Source organism: Ovis aries, chromosome 14 (genome assembly GCF_016772045.2).
Source record: "Ovis aries strain OAR_USU_Benz2616 breed Rambouillet chromosome 14, ARS-UI_Ramb_v3.0, whole genome shotgun sequence".
Classification (NCBI taxonomy): domain Eukaryota; kingdom Metazoa; phylum Chordata; class Mammalia; order Artiodactyla; family Bovidae; genus Ovis; species Ovis aries.
In genome coordinates this window covers 38846311-38868525 of record NC_056067.1, presented here as the reverse complement: position 1 = coordinate 38868525, position 22215 = coordinate 38846311, and the positions used below count along the sequence as shown (strand labels likewise).

The 22215-nt window shown below is 38.4% G+C and overlaps 1 protein-coding gene across 4 annotated transcripts in view; it reads right to left on the bottom strand.

Moving 5' to 3' along the window:
* Positions 1–22215, bottom strand: part of AP1G1 (adaptor related protein complex 1 subunit gamma 1) — an 82229-nt gene that overhangs the window by 5416 nt on the left and 54598 nt on the right. For 2 of the 4 annotated variants that reach the window (XM_060398459.1, XM_004015118.5), the window contains exons 13-22: positions 21268–21322; positions 10908–11030; positions 10646–10735; positions 10226–10353; positions 9301–9405; positions 8532–8673; positions 8221–8347; positions 3415–3522; positions 3134–3294; positions 164–262 (exon numbers count right to left, since the gene is read on the bottom strand). In XM_060398459.1, coding sequence (XP_060254442.1) covers positions 164–262; positions 3134–3294; positions 3415–3522; positions 8221–8347; positions 8532–8673; positions 9301–9405; positions 10226–10353; positions 10646–10735; positions 10908–11030; positions 21268–21322 — 1138 coding nt within the window. The remainder of the gene's footprint in view (positions 1–163; positions 263–3133; positions 3295–3414; positions 3523–8220; positions 8348–8531; positions 8674–9300; positions 9406–10225; positions 10354–10645; positions 10736–10907; positions 11031–21267; positions 21323–22215) is intronic. The other 2 variants (XM_060398461.1, XM_060398460.1) reach the window with 1 other exon arrangement.

Sequence of the window (22215 nt, the reverse complement as noted above, 5' to 3'; positions counted from 1 at the left end):
TCATTTATTGTCTACAAAAGAACAAGGAGGTAAGGCCAGACATTTTAATAGATATCTTTTCTGCTATGAGTGGAAAAAAAAAAAAAAAAGAGAAACAAAGTAAATTTTATTTTAGGAAAATGCTATGTCTTGCTCAGATACTGTCTTTGAATGTGGTACTCACCTTCTGTGGGTTCAGAACTTTAATGACCTGTGTGATGGTCCCCGTGTTAAATGCTGGGACGATGCTGCTGCTAGGAGACAGAAGCTGCAGCTGGAATGTCTGGTGGGGTGGAGGGGAGACAAAGGGCACTCTTCAGAAAATACACTTAATACTATGTCAGAGATGTCAACAAGTCAAGTCAGACACCCAGATGATGGTTCAATTAACTGATATACCTAATACTAAATTCTATTTGTTTTCCAGATAATCAGCAATTCTCAGCATGCAGACTATCACTTCATGATATTTATAAAACACTACTGTTTCTAGCAACGAGCCACCTTCTCCTTTCTGGTAGAAGCAACTTTAGCCGAGCACTTTTCAAAAGGTAAACAAATCTTGTTCTAGTAGCCTCACTGAATAGTAACTGATCAACTATGTAGGTGAAAAAACAAAAAACCTGGGTGCCTGTGGCTAAAAAAAAACTACAAAGAAATGAAAAGGATTCTAAAAATAGTAAACCAGTACCCTATTCACCAACAACAAGCCTTCATGCTTCTGTGTATTTGGACAGTTGAGGTCAGGGACTTGAACTTTGTTTTCTAAAGCCTATATAATCTGGAATGTGTCAAGGGTCACTCCTACATGACGGAGGTGCAGGAAAGGCTGAAAAGAGGCAGCTTGTTCACACGGATGTGAAACACCTCAGGGTCTCCACAATGAAACACCATAAGTACTAGCAGAAAAATTATGGTGCAGAACTAGCCTAGACAGTGAAAGACCTGAAAATCAAACACCGTAATTTGTTGAATGTTGGTAGATTTGTTTGTGTATTTACAGGGAAGAGAGATGAAAGTGCTATGAGCAAGATAGGTAAGTCATAGTTAGCACAGTAAAGTATATATGTCGACATATATATATATATATATATATATGTTGCTATTTTATAGACTAGGATTCTTTTTTTTAATTTCCTAAAGTTTAGTCTCCTAAAATATTGGAGAGGAGAATGAGAGAGAGAAAGAGAACAAAAAAGAAGAGGGGGAGAGTAAGAAGGGAATGGAGGGAGAGAAAAGCAAGAAGGGCAAAGGGGAAAGAAATGGTGGGAGGGAGGAAAGAAAGAAGGGAGGAAGGTCCATGGTACACCTGCCCTGGGACTTATAAGTCTACTGTCAAGATAAATTACATAAACTAAAATATCATTTATTTGTTTACATTTAATTAATTAATGTTAGATGCCATCAACTGTAATCCACACCATTATTTTATACACCACTGAGAGAAAGTCTGCCAATGAAACCATGAGAAGAGCATCAATTACAAAATATACTCCATACGGACAAAAACTATTTGCAGGGCAGGAATGGAGATACCAATGTAGAGAACAAATCTGTGGACACAGGGAGGCAAGAAGAGGGTGGGACGAACTGAGAGAGCAGCGCTGACATATATACACTACCATACATAAAACAGACAGCGAGTGGCAAGCTGCTGATCACACAGGGAGCTCCGCTTGGTGCTCCGTGATGACCTAGATGGGTGGAGTGCAGGGAAGGTGAGAGGGAACCTCAAGACAGAGGGGATATATGTATACCTATAGCCAATTCACGTTGTTATACAGCAGAAACTAAAACAACATTGTAAAGCAATTATACTTCCAATTAAAAAAAATTTTTTTTAATGTACCTCAATTTCAGAAGTAACAAAAAGCAAAATCAGTATTAGTAGAATCTATGAAATACAATGTTTTGATGTTCCAGATACATCATAATATGCAAATAGGCATTGTATAGTACAGCACCAAGAATAAGGCCATGCTTTAAAGCAGAGGTGGTATGTGTTAAAGCGGCAGCCTAAAGTAATAAGTATAAAACTTGAATTTGTAGAAGCTAACAAACACATGAAAAGTGCTTAAAACAAGACAGTACCTGGCACATAAAACTCATTTATTCCTCAAAGAAACCCTATGAAGTAGATATCATGATGACAGGCCCCCTTTGCAAATAAAGAAACTGAGGCATAAAGATTAAGTAACCTGCTTAATGTCATACAACTAGTATTGAAACCACTAAATCTACTGCTTCTAAAACATCTACATTTTTCTAACTCCTAAAAATGAAAGTAAAGACAGATGCATAGGCAGCAATAACCACAAATAAAAGTCTTCAATTTCCAAAACTGTGTTATCTGAATGTCATACCTCACAAGTCACTGAAAAGATTCGATTAGCCTAATCTATCTCAGGGGTTGGTAAAATATGGCCCATGGGCCAAGAATGAACCCACACCTGTTTTTGCAAGTGTTTTACTGGAACAGAGCCATGCGACTTTATGTATTATCGCAGTAATGGCACTTTGACAGCATACAGCCTAAAATACTATCTCATTGTTCACAGATAAATCTTGCCCACTCCTCATTCTGAATTCTCCTTTTTCAAAATTTTTCATAATTCAATGATGAACATAAACACTCCTTAAACTAAGAACTGGTATAAACAAAACTTCAACTTACAAAAACAAGCAGTCATTGCATCAATAGTTAGCTATATGTTAATGAAGGAGACAAAAACTTTAAATTCTGATCCAGTGACTAGAAGACAATACATGAAGTCTCTCATCTTGATTGAACTTGAATTTCATGTAAAATTTGTGTTTCTTAGGTCTTCACGACTGTATTACCGAACTCCAATCTATCCTCAATACTCTTGAGCATTAATGAACCACCTTGTAGAATTCTACTCTCTTACTAACTACTTTTAGACTGTACTTCCTTTATCCTATAATACTAACTGTAAGAATATTTATGACTAAGCAAAAGTATTCATTAAAAATGACACGCTCCAATGGACCGTAACAGTTACATTACTGATAGTTTGAGTTGAATCTGCAAATTTAATCTCTAGGCACTAAAATATATCCCTTACCAAACACATAAAAAAATAATCAGCAATTTTTAATTCAAGGATAAAGGCCAAGACGACAATTATAGTACCTTTGGTACTGCAGCCTGGAAAACAAAGTCCGTCATGTCCAGCTCTGTGCTGTTGGAGGCCTGTATCGTGATCACTGTGACACTAGGGTTGGTATTTGACCGTTCAAAGGTGAATTCAATCTTCAAGCCATTCTTACTGTACGCTGTGATGGAGGGGATGCCTGGGAGAACACAGGAAGATCAGTCAAGTTGCAGTCAGCCTAAGGCTTGCCAAATCACTACCTCCTTTCTTCAACAACTACTTCTCATAGGTCTAATGATGATAACACCAGTAACGGTACCTGTAGCAATGTCATTGAAGAGAGGCTGTGATGAAAGCCCATCCAACAAGAAGGGGGGCTGGGATATCTGTGGGACTGAGGCAGGGGCAGGAGCAGCAGCTGGAGCACCTAAATGGCACATCCCACAGTTAAGTCAATCTTAGCTGACAAATCCCACCAAGAGAACACATAAGAAAATTACCACGATCTCAAATTAAGGGAAGGAAGCCTTAAACAATCTGCAAAAAGCATGAACCATAAAGAATTAAAAATTTCAAATACTTTAAAATGAGTAACTTCTGTTCACTAAAAAATACCACCAAAAAATGGACCAAAGGCAGAAGAAAGTGTATGCTACAAAATAACAAATGGATGAGTATCCAAAACTATAAATATCTTCTACAAGTCAATAAAGATAACCCAATTTAAAGTAGTAAGACAAATGTACAAGCAAAAAAGAAAAAAGAGATACGTACAAGCAATTCACAGAAGAAACATGAATGAAAAGGAAATATTATGAAAAGAGATGCTCAAGTTTACGAGTAATGAGGGAAATGGAATTTAAAACCACGATGAGGTGCTACTTCACATCCCCCCAGCATGGTGAATACTTCAGTGTCTGATAACACCAGATACTGGTTAAGACTATGGAGCAATGGGGAATTCTAATCTCTGCCACAGGGCTGTGAACTGGAGAACAATTTGGCAGTAGCAGAGTTGAATACAGGCTTTCCTGGTGGATCAGTGGTAAAGAATCCTCCTGCAACACAGGGAATGTGGGTTGGATCCCTGGGTCAGGGAGATGCCCTGGAGAAGGAAATGACAATTCACTTCAGTCTTCTTGCCTGAGAAATACTATGAACAGAGCAGCCTAGCAGGGCTATTGTCCATGGGGTTGCCAAAGAGTGAGACACAGCTTGGCAACTAAACAACATCAGAGCTGAATACAAGTATACCCTTAAACTAAAGGTCCTCAACTGCAAAACTAACAAAATTTCAGGCTGGATAAGACTTTGCTGTGAGGGGCTGTCTTTTGCGCTGTAGGATTCAGCACCACTGGCATCCTCTCAGTCTGACACCCAAAAAGTATCTTCAGACATTGCCAATACCTGGTGGGCAAAATCTCCCCCAACTGAGACCCACTGCCTTTTTTAGGAATGCTTTAATTCTTGCATATTTACACAGGGAGACATATACAAAAAGTGTGCAGGGCAAAATAACTTCTAACAATGAAATTCTAGAAATAATCAAAATGTTCACTATCAAAATAATGGGTAAATAAATTGTGGTACACTGACAAAATAAAATACTATTCATTGTCTGTTGTTTTTTAGTCATTAAGTCATGTCCAACTCTTTGCAACCCCATGGACTGTAGCCCACCAGGCTGCTCTGTCCATGGGATTTCCCAGGCAAGAATACTGGAGTGTGTTGCCATTTCCTTCACCAGGGGATCCTCCCGACCCACGGATCGAAACTGTATCACCATATCTCCTACACCGAGAGACAGATTCTTTACTGCCAAGCTACCATGAAAGCCCAAAATACTAAACACATACAGCAATAAAAATGTGAATCCATTAGAAATACACTTAACATAGATTATTCACAAATTCAATGTACAGCAAAAGAGCAAGGTATAAAAGTACACATTCGATTGGACACCAGTTCTAAAAAGCCAAAATAATACTACACACTGTAACATTCCAAAAATACACAGGAATGGTAAACACCAAAGCTAACACTATTTTAGGATAGACAGTAGTTACCTCTGGGATCAAGAGGGAATGAGAAAAGGAGGTAGTACACAGGGAATGTCAACAATCTTAGCAACATTTTATTTTCCAAGCTAAGAAGATCAAGACAAGACTTATTTATTGAATTTTACATATATTAAATATTGCAGAGTATTACATTAACACACACACACATCCTGGGAAAGGTGGTGTGAAGTGGGGAAACAAAATCGTCAGTCTATTATTTTTATTTGATCCTTCCAAATAAGAACAAGTTATGGAGGGCAAATGATAGAACATGACCATGAACTGACAGAAATCAAGATTCTAAGAAGAAGCATAAGAAAATTCACCAAAAGAAACAGAATGCATTTTATGCTTAAGTTGGTTTCAAACTACTTTATGAAATTAGCTGAAACTACACCATTTTAAAAATCACAAAATAAAATAAAGGTTGAATTAGCTTTTAAAAAAATACCCAAGTACACTAGGAAAAAAAAATCATATAGTAAAAATTAGCAAGTAAGGGAGAAATACATATGACCAAGCAAAGCACAAGGACCTAAAACAAATGAAGACACCACAGGATGTGCAGTCAGATTACCAATGAAGAATATAAACAATATTCAGATAGCTATCCTAGTTTCTATAAAACTAATCTAGTAATTTTCCCACAATTTCCATTTTCAAAACAATTTTAGAAACATCTTTCCATGGAAAATCATAGGCTACCCAAGACACAGAGGCAACATATGGGTCCCTAGTCCTTCAAATTGTAGCTTTTTTTCCTCCTATAATGGTACAATAGGTAGTTCTGAAAAACAACAGAAACTCAGAGCTCAAGTTTTTCTAAAAGCACATACTAAATTTATTTTCTAATTTATACTCATTTAAATGATGGTGCATGAGGATTTGACTGTGATGATGGCTTAAAGAATCTAGAATTCAAAACTTTACTTAAAATTGTAAAGAAAATGGGGAATTGCATTTAAAACACATTATGTTATACAGAGTGAAATAAGTCAGAAAAACAAATATCTTACATTAACGCATATATATGGAATCTAGAAAAATGGTACTGATGAACCCACTTGCGGGGAAGGAATGGAGATGAAGATGTAGAGAATGGACCTGGGCACACAGTATGGGAAGGAGAGGGTGGGACAGATGAAGAAAGTAGCCTCAACATATGCGCTTTATCACGTGTAAAATACATGGCTGGTGGGAAGCTGCTATGTAATACAGGGAGCCCAGCTTTGTGCTCTGTGATGACCTAGAGCAGTGGGATAGGGTGAGGGGAGGGGAGCACAAGAGGAAGGGGATGTATGTATAATTATGGCTGATGCATGTTGTTGCATGGCAGAAACCAACACAACACTGTAAAGCAATGTTCGTCTAATTAAAAAATAAATTAAAAAAGTAAAATACATTATGAATAAGGAAAAAAAGCTAGACTTCATTATTTTGCTTTTTCTTGTTAACACTAGAAAAAAAAGAAAGAACAAAAATAAAACATTAAGGCTCCAGAATAAATGAGTTAAAGGAGACAAAAGGAATGTGCAAAATGGAAATTCACATATAATACAAATATGGACAAATATAAAACATTCCCTAGACTGAAAAAATAAAAATAAGACGAGAGGGTCAATCACTGTTAGGGCTTTTTTATTTATGACTAACAGTGAAATTCATAGACATTGAGGAAAAGGTAAGTAACATTTACCAAGTGCCTACTATGTGTCATGCATGCACTGTCACTATTCCTCACAAATACCCTATGATGTGTAAGAATCATTTTTATTTTAAACAGATTCAGAAAGAGTAAGCCTAACTTAACTGAGCCTAAGAATGTAAACCCAAAATAAATTTGGGCAAATTTATGTAATAACAATATTTACTGAGGCATCAGTTAAGAAAAATCTGGAAACAAGCAAAATGCCCAATAGTAAGGAACTGAATAAATAATGGTTAAACTTAGCAAATAGTAGACAACCATCCAAAATTATAATTGTGAAGATTATACACTAACATGGAAATGCTAATATGTTAATAAGTAAAGCATATCATCTATACACTGTGTTCTGGTTTTTCATTTGGCCTCACCACACAGCCAGTGAGATCCTAGTTCCCTGACCAGGGACTGAACCTGGGCACATGGCAGTGAAAGCACAAGAGTCCTAACCACTGGACTGCCAGGAAGGTCCCCAAACACTATGTTTCAAATGGGGTTGTTCCTGTTTTTCCGTATGTTCAGGACAGCTTTGGCATCCCGGGATCTGAAACTGACTGTGAATGGCCCTAAGCAATGACAAGCAATATTTTGAAATTTTGTTAAGACATAAATATAAACCATAAGTTCTGGGAGGCAGTTATGTTAGGAAAAAACCTTTAAGTCTGTGATAGCCTGTCTAGATTAGCATCCAACATCCTTAACCTATGGCCGTTTTCCACTCAAGGTCATGTATGCTGTAACTCTCCATTTTACTTTTAGAGAAGTCACTTAAGATAGAAATTATATGCTACAGTGATATTCTCTTGACCTCTTGTGTTTACAGTATCTGCAGACACACTAATTATAAATTTCTACTACATGTCAATAAAAATAAGATATCCCCAAATGAAAAGTTATGTTTGAATATTATAACCCTGGATAATTTTATCCTTCCATTGCTTTAACACGAAGGAGAAAGAAAGGGCGAGAAGGAAAGAGGAAAACAGGTTAACATCTTTCCACTCTCCACAGAAGGCCACAGCTCTTGGAAACTAACCATGAGTAGAAAGAAACCTAGAAAAAGTCATGTATTTCTTGGGATGTGCTTCTTTTCTAGCCTGAGACTGTTCTGTCTTAAAACACTGAGTAATTTACTCTCCAAAAATTAAAAATTAGACTTTGAGGAATCTCTATGAATTACCTCTAGAGTATTAGTATGGCAACATAGGCCAGAAGTTGTGAAGATTCTTGTTTTTTGTCACTTACCCTCTCCATTCTTCAACTGTCTCATGTGCTAGACAGAAAGTCTACATTCAGTGTAGTTTTTCCCTAAGGCCCTTATCCCTGGCCAAGCATGAAATTAACTCTAGTCTGGCCTCACCTGTAAGGTTGATGTCTCCCAGCAAATCAAGAAGCTCTCCACCAGCAGAAGCTGGTTTGCTTGTAGGTGCAGTTGGAATAACAGGTGTTATGTCATTTCCTCCCAACAAATCCAATAAATCATTGGCCTAAACAAGAAAATAATATCTTATTCATTGTCACTGTCTAATCTGTTATCTAACACAAAGCCCCTTCAATACTTAAAAACAGGGAACAGAATTATCAATCAACCCAGGAACACTGAAGGGAATCACCTAAGAAATAGGGTCTAAGGAACCAGAAGATCATGAGGATAAGCAAGGGAAAAGCTACCTGGCTGGTGGGCTGTGGCCCCGAGGGCGGTGGCTTTGTCTCTAGAGGAGTTGGGTCTGTCTCTCCGTTTGTCTGTACAATCTCAGTAGGGCCATTTGTGGTCACTTTCTCCATGACAGGCATTCTCTCAAGAAGGGCAGACCTGGAAGAATCTGAAGTGGTTAAATTCTAGGCAGTTAACCTAGATTCCCTACCCAAAACAATCACTGTTAACTGTACTCCAGCCAAATGTGGAGAGACCTCTCCCCTCCCCACATCCCAACACATATACTAAAATAGAAGCTGGATTACAAGAATACGTGACCTACATTCCTGACTGGATTAAGGGCAGGCAGGAAACCTTGAATGGACAAACTGTCCATCTAAATCCCAAGAGCCTGAGAATTATAAGTGACAGAGAAATTGGAATGAAAGAAAGATAAACAAGTACATATTAGCAGTTCACAATGGTAATAGTAATGATATCTCAATGAGATTCTCCTGAGATGAAACAACTCTCACTTCTTCACCAAATAAAATGGAAATGAAGAAAACTTTCCTTACCAAGAGAAAGGGGAAAAGGGGACTAAAAGAACACGGTTCACTTATTTCTTTAGAGGCTAGGCAGAACAGAAGACGAACAAAACACAAGTAGCCAAGCCGCAAGAACTGAACGGGGTTGTGATGTCCCACCAATAAAGCATGAGGGGTGAAACTCCTTTACGGGTTATCATGAGAAAGTGTTTGGGATGCTAAGAGGCACATGCATTGTTCGGTTTCTTTCACTTACCTCATATGGTCGTATTTCTTAAAAAGTGCATTATATTCTACTGCCCTCTGCTGGAGTTCCACATCAATGCTGCTTCCATAGATGGAAACCACTTTCTTAATTCGGCTTTGGGATAAAACGACAAACAAATTCAAACATCCAAAAGAAAATTCATAAACAAGCAGAAAGAACAGTGTTTAAAACAGAGGTTTCTGGTTAAAATTTTGAAATGTTCATCTTAATATCTCATACCCTAAAATTTGATAAACAAAAGTACCAATTATTAATTTGCTATAAAATAACAAATTTATAGTATTCATTCCCTTCTTTAATAACTTTACAGTAGTAAGCTTTTATCAACAAAAGGGTCATAGCATCAGACTTTTATAAGCAAAGTGTCACTGCCTAATACCAAATTCTTATACTTCACAATTTAAACAGTAAAAAATATCATTCTTCATGAGGCTTTACATTAAAAACAAAAGCAAAACATCTGAGAGAACTAAGTTTATATTAAATATGCTTGACTGGGAAACTGACCCAAGAATTGAGTTCTATTCAAAACAGTGGCTTTTTTTAAAAAAGCAAAATTTAAAGATTTAAACACCAAAATGATTTTCTTCCAATTCAGATATCTCAAATTATAATAAACCAGAACCTTTACATGGGAAAATAACTTCAGTACTTTAAAAAAATAAACAGACATCAGATACCTGATTTTAAAAACATTAGTTTTTACCTTCAAATTAAGCAGTGGTGGGATGAAGGGATGACAGGGAGCAAAGTATAGATCTAATAAGGATTAACCATGAAGTGATGACTGTTACTGAGGAGTAAGAGGTATAGGCAGTTGATTTTACTATTCTACTTTTGCCTTTGCTTGAAGTTTCCCAAAATAAAAGTTTTTAAAAAATATATCGCATTCACCCTTTTTCTCCATACTCACTTTACAGTACAGGTGAATCGAGTAGAAAGCTTCATAATAGCAGTGAGGGCATAACCTCGTGTCACAGAGGTGGACATATTAGATATTAGGACACTTTCTAAAATATCCAACACTTCATCCTCTGTTACCTGGGGAGAAAAAAATGGAAACATGACACTCTCACTTCTCCTCAGCCAGAAGGTAAGAGAAACAATGTAAGTCACTATGATGGGGTGGGGAGAGGGACCTAAAGGTGAGTTTCAAATCTCACAATGGCCCAGTAGGTTCCAACTGAAAACTGAGCAAGCTTTCCAATGAATCTATGATTCCACCCTTGCGTCTTTAAAAGGTTTTCAAGGAATCGACTTCAAAGCATTAAACACTACTCTTAAAACAAAAACACTGTCTTCCCTTTTCTTAACCAAGAGTGACAAAGGGTACCTGAATAGGCTCTTCCTCTTCACATTGGCCAGATACAAGAAGATCTCCATATTCACCTATACACCATGCAGCCACTTGCACCAAAGGTTGCTGTCAAAAGAGAGTCACAGTTTGAAAAAGATTTTTATCCTTTAAAGGATTAATACAAATCATATAGGTCATCCAACCATAAAGGTCACAACTGAGGCACCTCTAGAGTGACAGTAATAAGAACATATCAGAAAAATAATGGCAATTTCCCCCCTAAAGTAAAAGTACTTACCTGAGAATAATCACCAAGAATTGCTTTGTACAAGCGCTGGACAGTATAGGCATGCATCTCCACGCTATTGGTTATTAACTGGATCAAGTTGGGAACTGCATCATCACGAACATAGCTTCCTGCCTAAAAGGAAATGTAGACAGTTACCCCAAGAAACACACAGTAATGTTAAGAAAAGTCAGCTAGTGCTGTTGTTGCTCAGAGGAGACAACTACAAAACACCCTCCAAGATAAAGTTGTTTCCAATTCTCATGTTCAGAAGCAGCTCAAATTTCAAAGTCTTATTTAAATGAATATTCTAAGTTCTAAGGTTTTATAAAAAGATAAAATCTTCTCTTTGTCCAAAGTAAAATTAAAATATAAAGGCTCAGAATTTCAAGAAAGGCCCTTTCTACTCAGAATGTTTACTAACGCAAAGATGTAAGAAATACATTCACTGGGAACTTAATTACAACAACCTCTTCCTCCCCACAACTCCTCAACACGGGTGTTAAAAGCGTACAAATGAGGCAGTCCTAAGATGGCAGAGGAATAGGACGGGGAGACCACTTTCTCTCCCACAAATTCACCGAAAGAACATTTTAACACCAAGCAAACTCCACAAAACAACTTCTGAATGCTGGCAGAGGACATCAGGCACCCAGAAAGGCAGCCCATTGTCTTCAAAAGGAAGTAGGACAAAATATAAAAGATAAAAAGAGAGACAAAAGAGGTAGGGACGGGGATCTATCCCAGGAAGGGAGTCTTAAAAAAGAGACAGGTTTCTAAACACCGGGAAATACTCTCTCTGGCAGGTCTGTGGCGGGCCTTGGAATCTCGGAGGGCAAAATAACCGGGAGGAAAAATAAATAAATAATTAAAACCTACAGATTATGTGCCTAACAGCAACTCCCAACAGAGCAGCAGCCCAGATGCTCGCATCCCCCACTAGCAAGTGGGGGGGTGGGGGGTGGGGGGGGGAGGGGCAGGGAGGAACAGGCTGTATTGCTTAGGGTAAGGACCAGGCCTGAATGCCCTGAGGCAATCTGAGGGAACTAGCTTGAGAAAGCAACCCAGACTGTGGGATAGCTATCCCGAGAAAATCCCTAACCTAAGACACCTCCAGGCCCACTCACAAAACAAAGGACTGAGCAGAGCTAGCAGGCTGAGAACCGGCCCATCCCCCTCAGGAGACAGGCAGGCGAGGGAAGCCAGAGCTGGAAGGGAGCAAGCACGGCCCCAGAGGGGCATCCTATACCAAACTGCAAGCAGACTTCCTTGCTAACCAAGACTTCTTGAGATTCTGGATGATCGACATCCACCAGGAGGGTCACAGCGAGAGATCAGCTCCCCAGAAGAGACACATGGCACACCTGAGAAGGCACACCCGTTGTACACCCAGAAAACCAAGCAGCTGGAACAGGGGAGGCAATAAGTCACAGCCTTCAACTGGGGGCAACGTGCTCGCCAAGCACCTGGTCACCTGAGCTGCTTGGACCTGGGACGGGCATAAAACACAGGCCCAACCAAGTCTGGTGTCTTTGAGGAGTGCCCAAAAACCTGAACCTGAGTGGCTTAGACCTGGGGAGTGCATACAACCCAGGGCCAGCATCAGACAGTTCCCGGCAGAGCAACTTAGAGCCTGAACAGGGTAGACTGGGAAAGCAACACGCCGTGAGCAGGGACAAACCCAGTGTGGCTGAATTACTGTGAGCACACGCCAGTGATATTTGTTTGCAGTGTTCCTCCCTCCCCACAACACGACTGAACAAGTGAGACTAAAAAAAGTGACCACCACAGCCCTCCTTGTGTCGGGGTGGAAATTAGACACTGAAGAGACCAGCAAACAGAAGAAGCTAAAATAAACAGAGGGAACCGCTTTGGAAGTGACAGGTGCAATAGATTAAAACCCTGTAGTTAGCACCGACTACATAGGAAGGGGCCTATAGACCTTGAGAAGTACAAGCTGGAACAAGGAACTATCTGAAAATGAACTGACCCCACCCTGTCTGCAACAGCTCCAGAGAAAGTCCTAGATATATTTTTACTCTTATCATTTTTTAAATTAAAACAAAAATTTTTTTCATGTCTAAGTCCCCCATTACTCCTTTAATTTTCATTTTTATAACCTACTATTACCTTGCAAAAAACCCTATTTTGAAAGCAAAATTCATGTATGTATATAATTTTTGTGACTTTTTTCTTAATATTGTATTTTTGAGAATCTAACCTCTACTCTATATTTTTAATCTTTGTTTTTGGTATTTGTTATCAACCTTGTACCTTTAAGAACCCAATCTTCAGTACCCATTTTTACTTGGGAGTGAGATTACTGGCTTGACTGCTCTCTTCCCCTTCGGACTCTCCTTTATCTCCACCAAGTTGCCTCTATCTCCCCCCTCCTCCTTTTCTTCTCTACCCAACTCTGTGAATCTCTTTGTGTGTTCAGGATTGTGAAGAACACTTAGGGAACTGATTACTGGCTGGATCTGTCTCTCTCCTTTTGATTCCCCCCTTTATCCTCCTGGCCACCTCTGTCTCCTTCCTCCCTCTTCTCTTCTCTGTGTAACTCTGTGAACATCTCTGAGAGGTCCAGACTGTGGAGACCACATAGGAAGTGATTACTGGCTAGATGGCTCTCTCCCCTTTTGATTCCCCCTCTTATCCTCCTGGTCACCTCTAGCTCCCTCCTTCCTCTTTTCTTCTCCATGTAACTGTGTACCTCTCTGGGTATCCCTCACTGTGGAGAAACTTTTCATCTTTAAACTAGATGTTTTATTATTGGTGCTGTATAGATGAAGAAGTCTTGAGCTTACTGTAAAAATAAGACTAAAAACCAGAGGCAGGAGGTTTAAGTCCAAATCCTGAGAATACCTGAGAACTCCTGAATCCAGGGAAGATCCTATCCAGCTCATCCTATCAATGAGCTCGATAGGAGCTCATCAAACACCTCCATACCTACACTCCATCACCCAAGCACCACCCAAGGGCCAACAAGTTCCAAAGCAAGACATACCATGCAAATTCTCCAGCAACACAGGAACACAGCCCTGAGCTTCAATATACAGGCTGCCCAAAGTCACACCAAACCCATCGACATCTCAAAACTCATTACTGGACACTTCACTGCACTGCAGAGAGAAGAAATCCAGCTCCACCCACAGAACACAGACACAAGCTTCCCTAACCAGGAAACCTGACAAGCCACCCATCCAACCCCACCCATAGTGAGGAATCTCCACAATAAAGAGGAACCACAAACTTCCAGAATACAGAAAGGCCACCCCAAAACAGCAATATAAACAAGATGAACTGGCAGAGAAATACCCAGCAGGTAAAGGAACAGGATAAATGTCCACCAAACCAAACCAAAGAGGAAGAATCTACCTGATAAAGAATTCCAAATAATGATAGTGAAAATGATCCAAAACCTTGAAAACAAATCGGAGTTACAGATAAATAGCCTGGAGACAAGGATAAAGAAGATGCAAGAAAGGTTTAACAAGAACCTAGGAGAAATAAAAAAGAGTCAATATATAATGAATAATGCAATAAATGAGATCAAAAACACTCTGGAGGGAACCAACAGTAGAATAACAGAGGCAGAAGATAGGATAAGTGACGTAGAAGATAGAATGTAGAAATAAATGAAACAGAGAAGAAAAAAGAAAAAAGAATTAAAAGAAATGAGGACAACCTCAGAGACCTCCAGAACAATGTTAAACACCCCAACATTCGAATCATAGGAGTCCCAGGAGAAGAAGACAAAAAGAAAGACCATGAGAAAATACTTGAGGAGATAACAGTTGAAAACTTCCCTAAAATGGGGAAGGAAATAATCACCCAAATCCAAAAAACCCAGGGAGTCCCGAACAGGATAAACCTAAGGCAAAACACTCCAAGACACATATTAATCAAATTAACAAAGATCAAACACAAAGAACAAATATTAAAAGCAGCAAGGGAAAAACAACAAATAACACACAAGGGGATTCCCATAAGGATAACAGCTGATCTTTCAATAGAAACTCTTCAGGCCAGGAGGGACTGGCGAGACATACTTAAAGTGATGAAAGACAATAACCTACAGCCCAGATTACTGTACCTAGCAAGGATCTCATTCAAATATGAAGGAGAAATCAAAAGCTTTATAGACAAGCAAAAGCTGAGAGAATTCAGCACCACCAACCTAGCTCTCCAACAAATGCTAAAGGATCTTCTCTAGACAGGAAACACAGAAAAGGTGTATAAACTCAACCCAAAACAATAAAGTGAATGGCAACAGGATCATACTTATCAATAATTACCTTAAATGTAAATGGGTTGAATGCCCCAACCAAAAGACAAAGACTGGCTGAATGGATACAAAAACAAGACCCCTATATATATTGTCTACAAAAGACCTACCTTGAAACAAGGGACACATACAGACTGAAAGTGAAGGGCTGGAAAAAGATATTCCACGCAAATAGAAACCAAAAGAAAGCAGGAGTAGTAATACTCATATCAGATAAAACAGACTTTAAAGCAAAGGCTGTGAAAAGAGACAAAGATGGACACTACATAATGATCAAAGGATCAATCCAAGAAGAAGATATAAAAATTATAAATATATATGCACCCAACATAGGAGCACCACAATATGTAAGACAAATGTTAACAAGTATGAATGGAGAAATTAACAATAACACAATAATAGTGGGAGACTTTAATACCCATTCACACCTGTGGATAGATCAAGTAAATAGAAAATTAACAAGGAAACACAAACTTTAAATGATACAATAGACCATTTTTACGGTTAGACCTAATTGATATCTATAGGACATTTCACCCTCCAAAAATGAATTTCACCTTTTTCTCAAGTGCACATGGAACCTTCTCCAGGATAGATCACATCCTGGGCCATAAATCTAGCACTGATAAATTCAAAAAATTGAAATCATTCCAAGCATCTTTTCTGACCACAATGCAGTAAGATTAGATCTCAATTACAGGAGAAAAACTATTAAAAATTCTAACATATGGAGGCTGAACAACATGCTGCTGAATGACCAACAAATCCCGAAGAAATTTTTTAAAAAATATGCATAGAAACGAATGAAAACGAAAACACAACAACTCAAAACCTATGGGACACTGTAAAAGCAGTGCTAAGGGGAAGGTTCATAGAAATACAGACTTACCTCAAGAAACAAGAAAAAAGTCAAATAAATAACCTAACTTTACACCTAAAGCAACTAGAAAAGGAAGAAATGAAGAAACCCAGGGTTAGTGGTAGGAAAGAAATCTTAAAAATTAGGGCAGAAATAAATGCAAAAGAAACAAGAGACCATAGCAAAAATCAACAAAGCCAAAAGCTGGTTCTTTGAGAGGATAAATAAAATTGAGAAACCATTAGCCAGACTCATCAAGAAACAAAGGGAGAAAAATCAAATCAATAAAATTAGAAATGAAAATGGAGAGATCACAACAGACAACACAGAAATACAAAGGATCATAAGAGACTACTATCAGCAACTATATGCCAATAAAATGGACAACTTGGAAGAAATGGACAAATTCTCAGAAAAGTACAACTTTCCAAAACTGAACCAGGAAGAAATAGAAAATCTTAACAGACCCATCACAACCACAGAAATTGAAACTGTAATCAGAAATCTCCCAACAAACAAAAGCCTAGGACCAGATGGCTTCACAGCTGAATTCTACCAAAAATTTAGAGAAGAGTTAATACCTATCCTACTCAAACTCTTCCAGAAAATTGCAGAGGAAGGTAAACTTCCAAACTCATTCTATGAGGCCACCATCACCCTAATACCAAAACCAAACAAAGATGCCACAAAAAAGAAAACTACAGGCCAATATCACTGATGAACATAGATGCAAAAATCCTTAACAAAACTCTAGCAATCAGAATCCAACAACATATTTAAAAAATCATACATCATGACTAAGTAGGCTTTATATCCAAGGGATGCAAGGATTCTTCAATATTCTCAAATCAATCAATGTAACATACCACATTAACAAATTGAAAAATAAAAGCCGTATGATTATCTCAATAGATGCAGAGAAAGCCTTTGACAAAATTCAACAGCCATTTATGATAAAAAAAAAAAAAAAAAAAAAACCTCCAGAAAGCAGGAATAGAAGGAACATACCTCAACTTAATAAAAGCTACATATGACAAACCCATAGCAAACCTTACCCTCAACGGTGAAAACTGAAAGCATTTCCCTAAAGTCAGGAACAAGACAAGGGTGCCCACTTTCACCACTACTATTCAACATAGTTTTGGAAGTTTTGGCCACAGCAATTAGAGCAGAAAAAGAAATAGAAGGAATCCAGATTGGAAAAGAAGAAGTAAAACTCTCATTGTTTGCAGATGGCATTGATCCTCTACATAGAAAACCCTAAAGACTCCACCAGAAAATTACTAGAGCTAATCAATGAACATAGTAAAGATGCAGAATATAAAATCAACACACAGAAATCCTTTACATTCCAATACACTAACAATGAGAAAACAGAAAGAGAAATTAAGGAAACAATTCCATTCACCACTGCAATGGAAAGAATAAAATACTTACGAATGTATCTAAAGAAACAAAAGATCTATATAAAGAAAACTATAAAACACTGATGAAAGAAATCAAAGAGGACACTAATAGATGGAGAAATATACCATGTTCATGGATTGGAAGAATCAATACAGTGAAAATGAGTATACTACCTAAAGCAATCTATAGGTTCAATGCAATCCCTACAAAGCTACCAACGGTATTTTTCACAGAGCTAGAACAAATAATTTCACAATTTGTATGGCAATACAAAAAGCCTCAAAGAGCCAAAGCAATCTTGAGAAAGAAGAATGGAACTGGAGGAGTCAACATGCCTGACTTCAGGCTCTACTACAAAGCCACAGTCATCAAGACAGTATGATACTGGCACAAAGACAGAAATATAGATCAAAGGAACAAAATAGAAAGCCCAGGGATAAATCCACGCACCTATGGACACCTTACCTTTGACAAAGGAGGCAAGAATATACAATGGAGAAAAGACAATCTCTTTAACAAGTGGTGCTGGGAAAACTGGTCAACCACTTGTAAAAGAATGAAACTAGAACACTTTCTAACACCATACACAAAAATAAACTCAAAATGGATTAAAGATCTAAATGTAAGACCAGAAACCATAAAACTCCTAGAGGAAAACAAAAGCAAAACACTCTCTGACATAAACCACAGCAGGATCCTCTATGACCCACCTCCCAGAGTAACGGAAATAAAAGCAAAAATAAACAAATGGGACCTAATTAAAATTAAAAGCTTCTGCACAACAAAGGAAACTATAGGCAAGGTGAAAAGACAGCCTTCAGAATGGGAGAAAATAACAGCAAACAAAGCAACAGACAAAGAATTAATCTCAAGAATATACAAGCAACTCCTGAAGCTCAATTCCAGAAAAATAAATTACCCAATCAAAAAGTGGGCCAAAGAACTAAATAGACATTTCTCCAAAGAAGACATGCAGATGGCTAACAAACATATGAAAAGATGCTCAACATCACTCATTATCAGAGAAAAGCAAATCAAAGCCACAATGAGGTACCATTTCATGCCAGTCAGAATGGCTGCTATTCAAAAGTCTACAAGCAATAAATGCTGAAGAAAGGGGAACCCTCTTACACTGTTGGTGGGAATGCAAACTAGTACAACCACTATGGAGAACAGTGTGGAAATTCCTTAAAAAACTGGAAATAGAACTGCCTTATGACCCAGCAATCCCACTGCTGGGCATGCACACCAAGGAAACCAGAACTGAAAGAGACACGTGTACCCCAATATTGATTGCAGCACTGTTTATAATAGCCAGGACATGGAAGCAACCTAGATGTCCATCAGCAGAAGAATGGATAAGAAAGCTGTGGTACATACACATAATGGAATATTACTCAGCCATTAAAAAGAATACAGTTTAATCAGTTCTAATGAGGTGGATGAAACTGGAGCCTATTATACAGAGTGAAGTAAGCCAGAAAAAAAAATACCAATACAGTATACTAATGCATATATACGGAATTTAGAAAGATGGTAACGATAACTGGTAACAATAACCCTGCTGTATACGAGACAGCAAGAGACACAGATGTAGAGAAGTCTTTTGGACTCTGTGCGAGAGGACGAGGGTGGGATGGTTTGGGAGAATGGCAATGAAAAATGTATATTATCACATGTGAAACAGATCACCAGTCCAGGTTCGATGTATGATACAGGGTGCTCCGGGCTGGTGCACTGGGATGACCCAGAGGGATAGGATGGGGAGGGAGGTAGGTTCAGGATGGGGAACACATGTACACCCGTGGCAGATTCATGTCAATGTATGGCAAAACCAATACAATATTGTAAAGGTAAATAAATAAATAAATAAAACTGAGATTTAAAAATAAATAAATAAAAGCATACAAGCCAGCTATGGTAGTCACACTACTCCAGGATATGGAGAAAGGGCTGTGTATGAACAGTTCAAAAAGGCTTAATAAATAAAACTGAAATAAACAGTAACTTTCTAAAAATCAGAATCTCTTGAAAACATAACAGTCCTTCACAGACTAGAGTTTATAAATATAGAACCAATACATAGCCCCAGAAATGGGAAGTGTTTTGTATTTCATTATCCACACTCCAAAAAAAAAAACACAACGATCTCTTTATTGTCCTGTTGACAAATGGAATCTGAGATTTACCACCACGGAGACAAAGTAAAGCTATTTAACCTATGAGGAAATTAAATTTTGGCCTCACAAGAGCATTATGATAACCAAGCTGCACAGGACATACAAACTGTGGAAGCTCTGCCCACCTTGGTCAATCTCCCATTATTGGATAGAAGAGTGGATCTGATTTACAGGAACAAGACCTGGCCTACACACGTATACTTTGAAGAGGAAACAGAAAAAGACAAAGAAAAAAATCCCAGATGGGTAGGATACCCATTCCTGTTAAGAAACACAAAAATGGAGGGAGAAGTTTGGGGAAACTGGCAGAAAGTAAAGGTAAGACACTAAAAACCAGGTAATTAGTGGTGTGACTTAGACATGTATATTCTTCCCTAATGGGAAAAGCAGAATGTTTTTAAGAGAAAGCTTCAACATGATCTAATTGACATTTACAGACTATGTCATTCAACAATAGCATAAACATTCTTCTCAAGCTCACATGGAGCATTCACCAAGACAGATCACATTCTGGGCCATTAAAAATGTCTTAAATTTAAAAGAACAGAAATCATACAAAATTAAACTAGAAATAAGCAATAAAAGATGGCTGAAAAGTCCCCAAATATTTGGAGATTAAACAACACACTACTAAATAATACAAGGGTCAAATAAAACATCAGGAACAGAAAACTATAGACCAGTATCTCATGAACACAGGTGCAAATATCCTTAAAATTTTAGCAAATCAAATCTAATAATGTATTAAAGAAAACTATACACCACAACCATGTGGTTTTTATTCCAGATATGGAAGGCTGATTCAACATTAAAAATTCAATTAATGCAAGCCAACTAAACTTCAATTAAATAAATTATTTTTTAAAAATCAATTAGTATAACCTAGCACATCAACACGCTAAAGAAGAAAAGGCATATAATCGTATAATAAGAGAATATAAACTGATTGGAAAAATTAAAAGTTGGAGCACTTTCTTAAAGAAAGGTTTTGACTTTCCTGGAGGCCCAGTGGTTAAGACTCTGCGAATCCACTGCAGAGAGCATGGGTTCGATCCCTGGTCTGGGAACTAAGATCTAGCATGCTACACAATACAGCCAAAACAAAACTAAACAAAGCTTCCCAATGATTTCCTGTCATATTCAAAATAAAATCCTTATAGAGGCCTTATAGAATCTAGCCCCTGCCTCAAACCATTCTCTGCCTCTCAGTCTACTGGCTGCATGGGCCTTCTTGATGCTCTCCAAACATGGCAAACTTGTTACTTACCCCTGGGCTTTGCAACACCAATTATTCCCTCTGGTTTGTACACTCTTCCCCCAAATCTTTGCACAGCTTACCACTTTACCAAGTTCTCTACTCAAATGTTACCTCCTCTCAGTGACCTGCCCTGACTATTCTACCCAAGAACCTGGCCCACTGCCCCATATCCCATTCTCCTCTGACATCACTACAGTTCCTCATGCTGCTCTAGTATTTTTCACAGCATTGCCCCCTGCTTGACAGGAGCGTCCTTCTTTCCCCATGAATTTCCTATCTCCCCCACTAGAACATAAGCTACACAAGAATAAGAGCTTTGTCTGTCTCATTAACTGACACATCCAGCACTTAGTACACACCTGCCTAAAAAAACTACTTACCGTTGTCAGAACGCGCATAATCGTGTCTATATGCCACCGTTTGGAAGGTGCATACCTGAGAAAATAATGGCACAGGTGAAAAAACTGGAACCTATAAATTAAGTTCTGCTCAGTGACTTTCACGGAGAAGGAAATGGCAACCCACTTCAGTACTCTTGCCTGGAAAATTCCACGGATGGGGGAGCCTGGAAGGTTACAGTCCGTGGGGCTGCAAAGAGTCGGACACGACTGAGAGACTTGACTTTCTTTCTTTCTATAGTTCCTTTTGGAGAAGGAAATGGCAACCCACTCCAGTGTTCTTGCCTTGAGAATCCCATGGACAGATGGGTCTGGTGGGCTACAGTATATGGGGTTGCAAAGAGTCCAACACGACTAAGCAACTCACACACACACACACACACACACACTGACTTACAGTATATGGGGTTGCAAAGAGTCGGACACGACTAAGCAACACACACACACACACACACACACACACACACACACACACACACACACACAGAGTGACTTTCAAAACTCCTGTCCTATAGTCTTGAGGTTCACAGGTTTAAGTGGCTCTATCTGGACACATTTCACCTTCAAAACTACCAGCAATTAAACTAGCATCAATTCCCATTTCAATGGACGATGAAACAGTACATGGTCAAATTCAGATGTAAATACTACAATAGGAGTTGCTGAGTTGAGAACTGAGGACTCTGTCTCCAGTATTTTTCTTAGAAAAGAAATCATAAAGTCAGGACAGGAGAGGACAGAGACGAAAGAATAAAGAGCACTGTTCCCAGACCCAGGTAACATCAGGTCTAGGACTTGCCTCCCCTTAAATTCACAATGGAAAGAGGAGAAATAACCATACTATCAAAATCCTGAGCACTTCATCCCAGAAAGTTTTACAAAGAACCACAATTCAAATGTTTTAACTTTTCTATTCTCTTCATTAAAAGG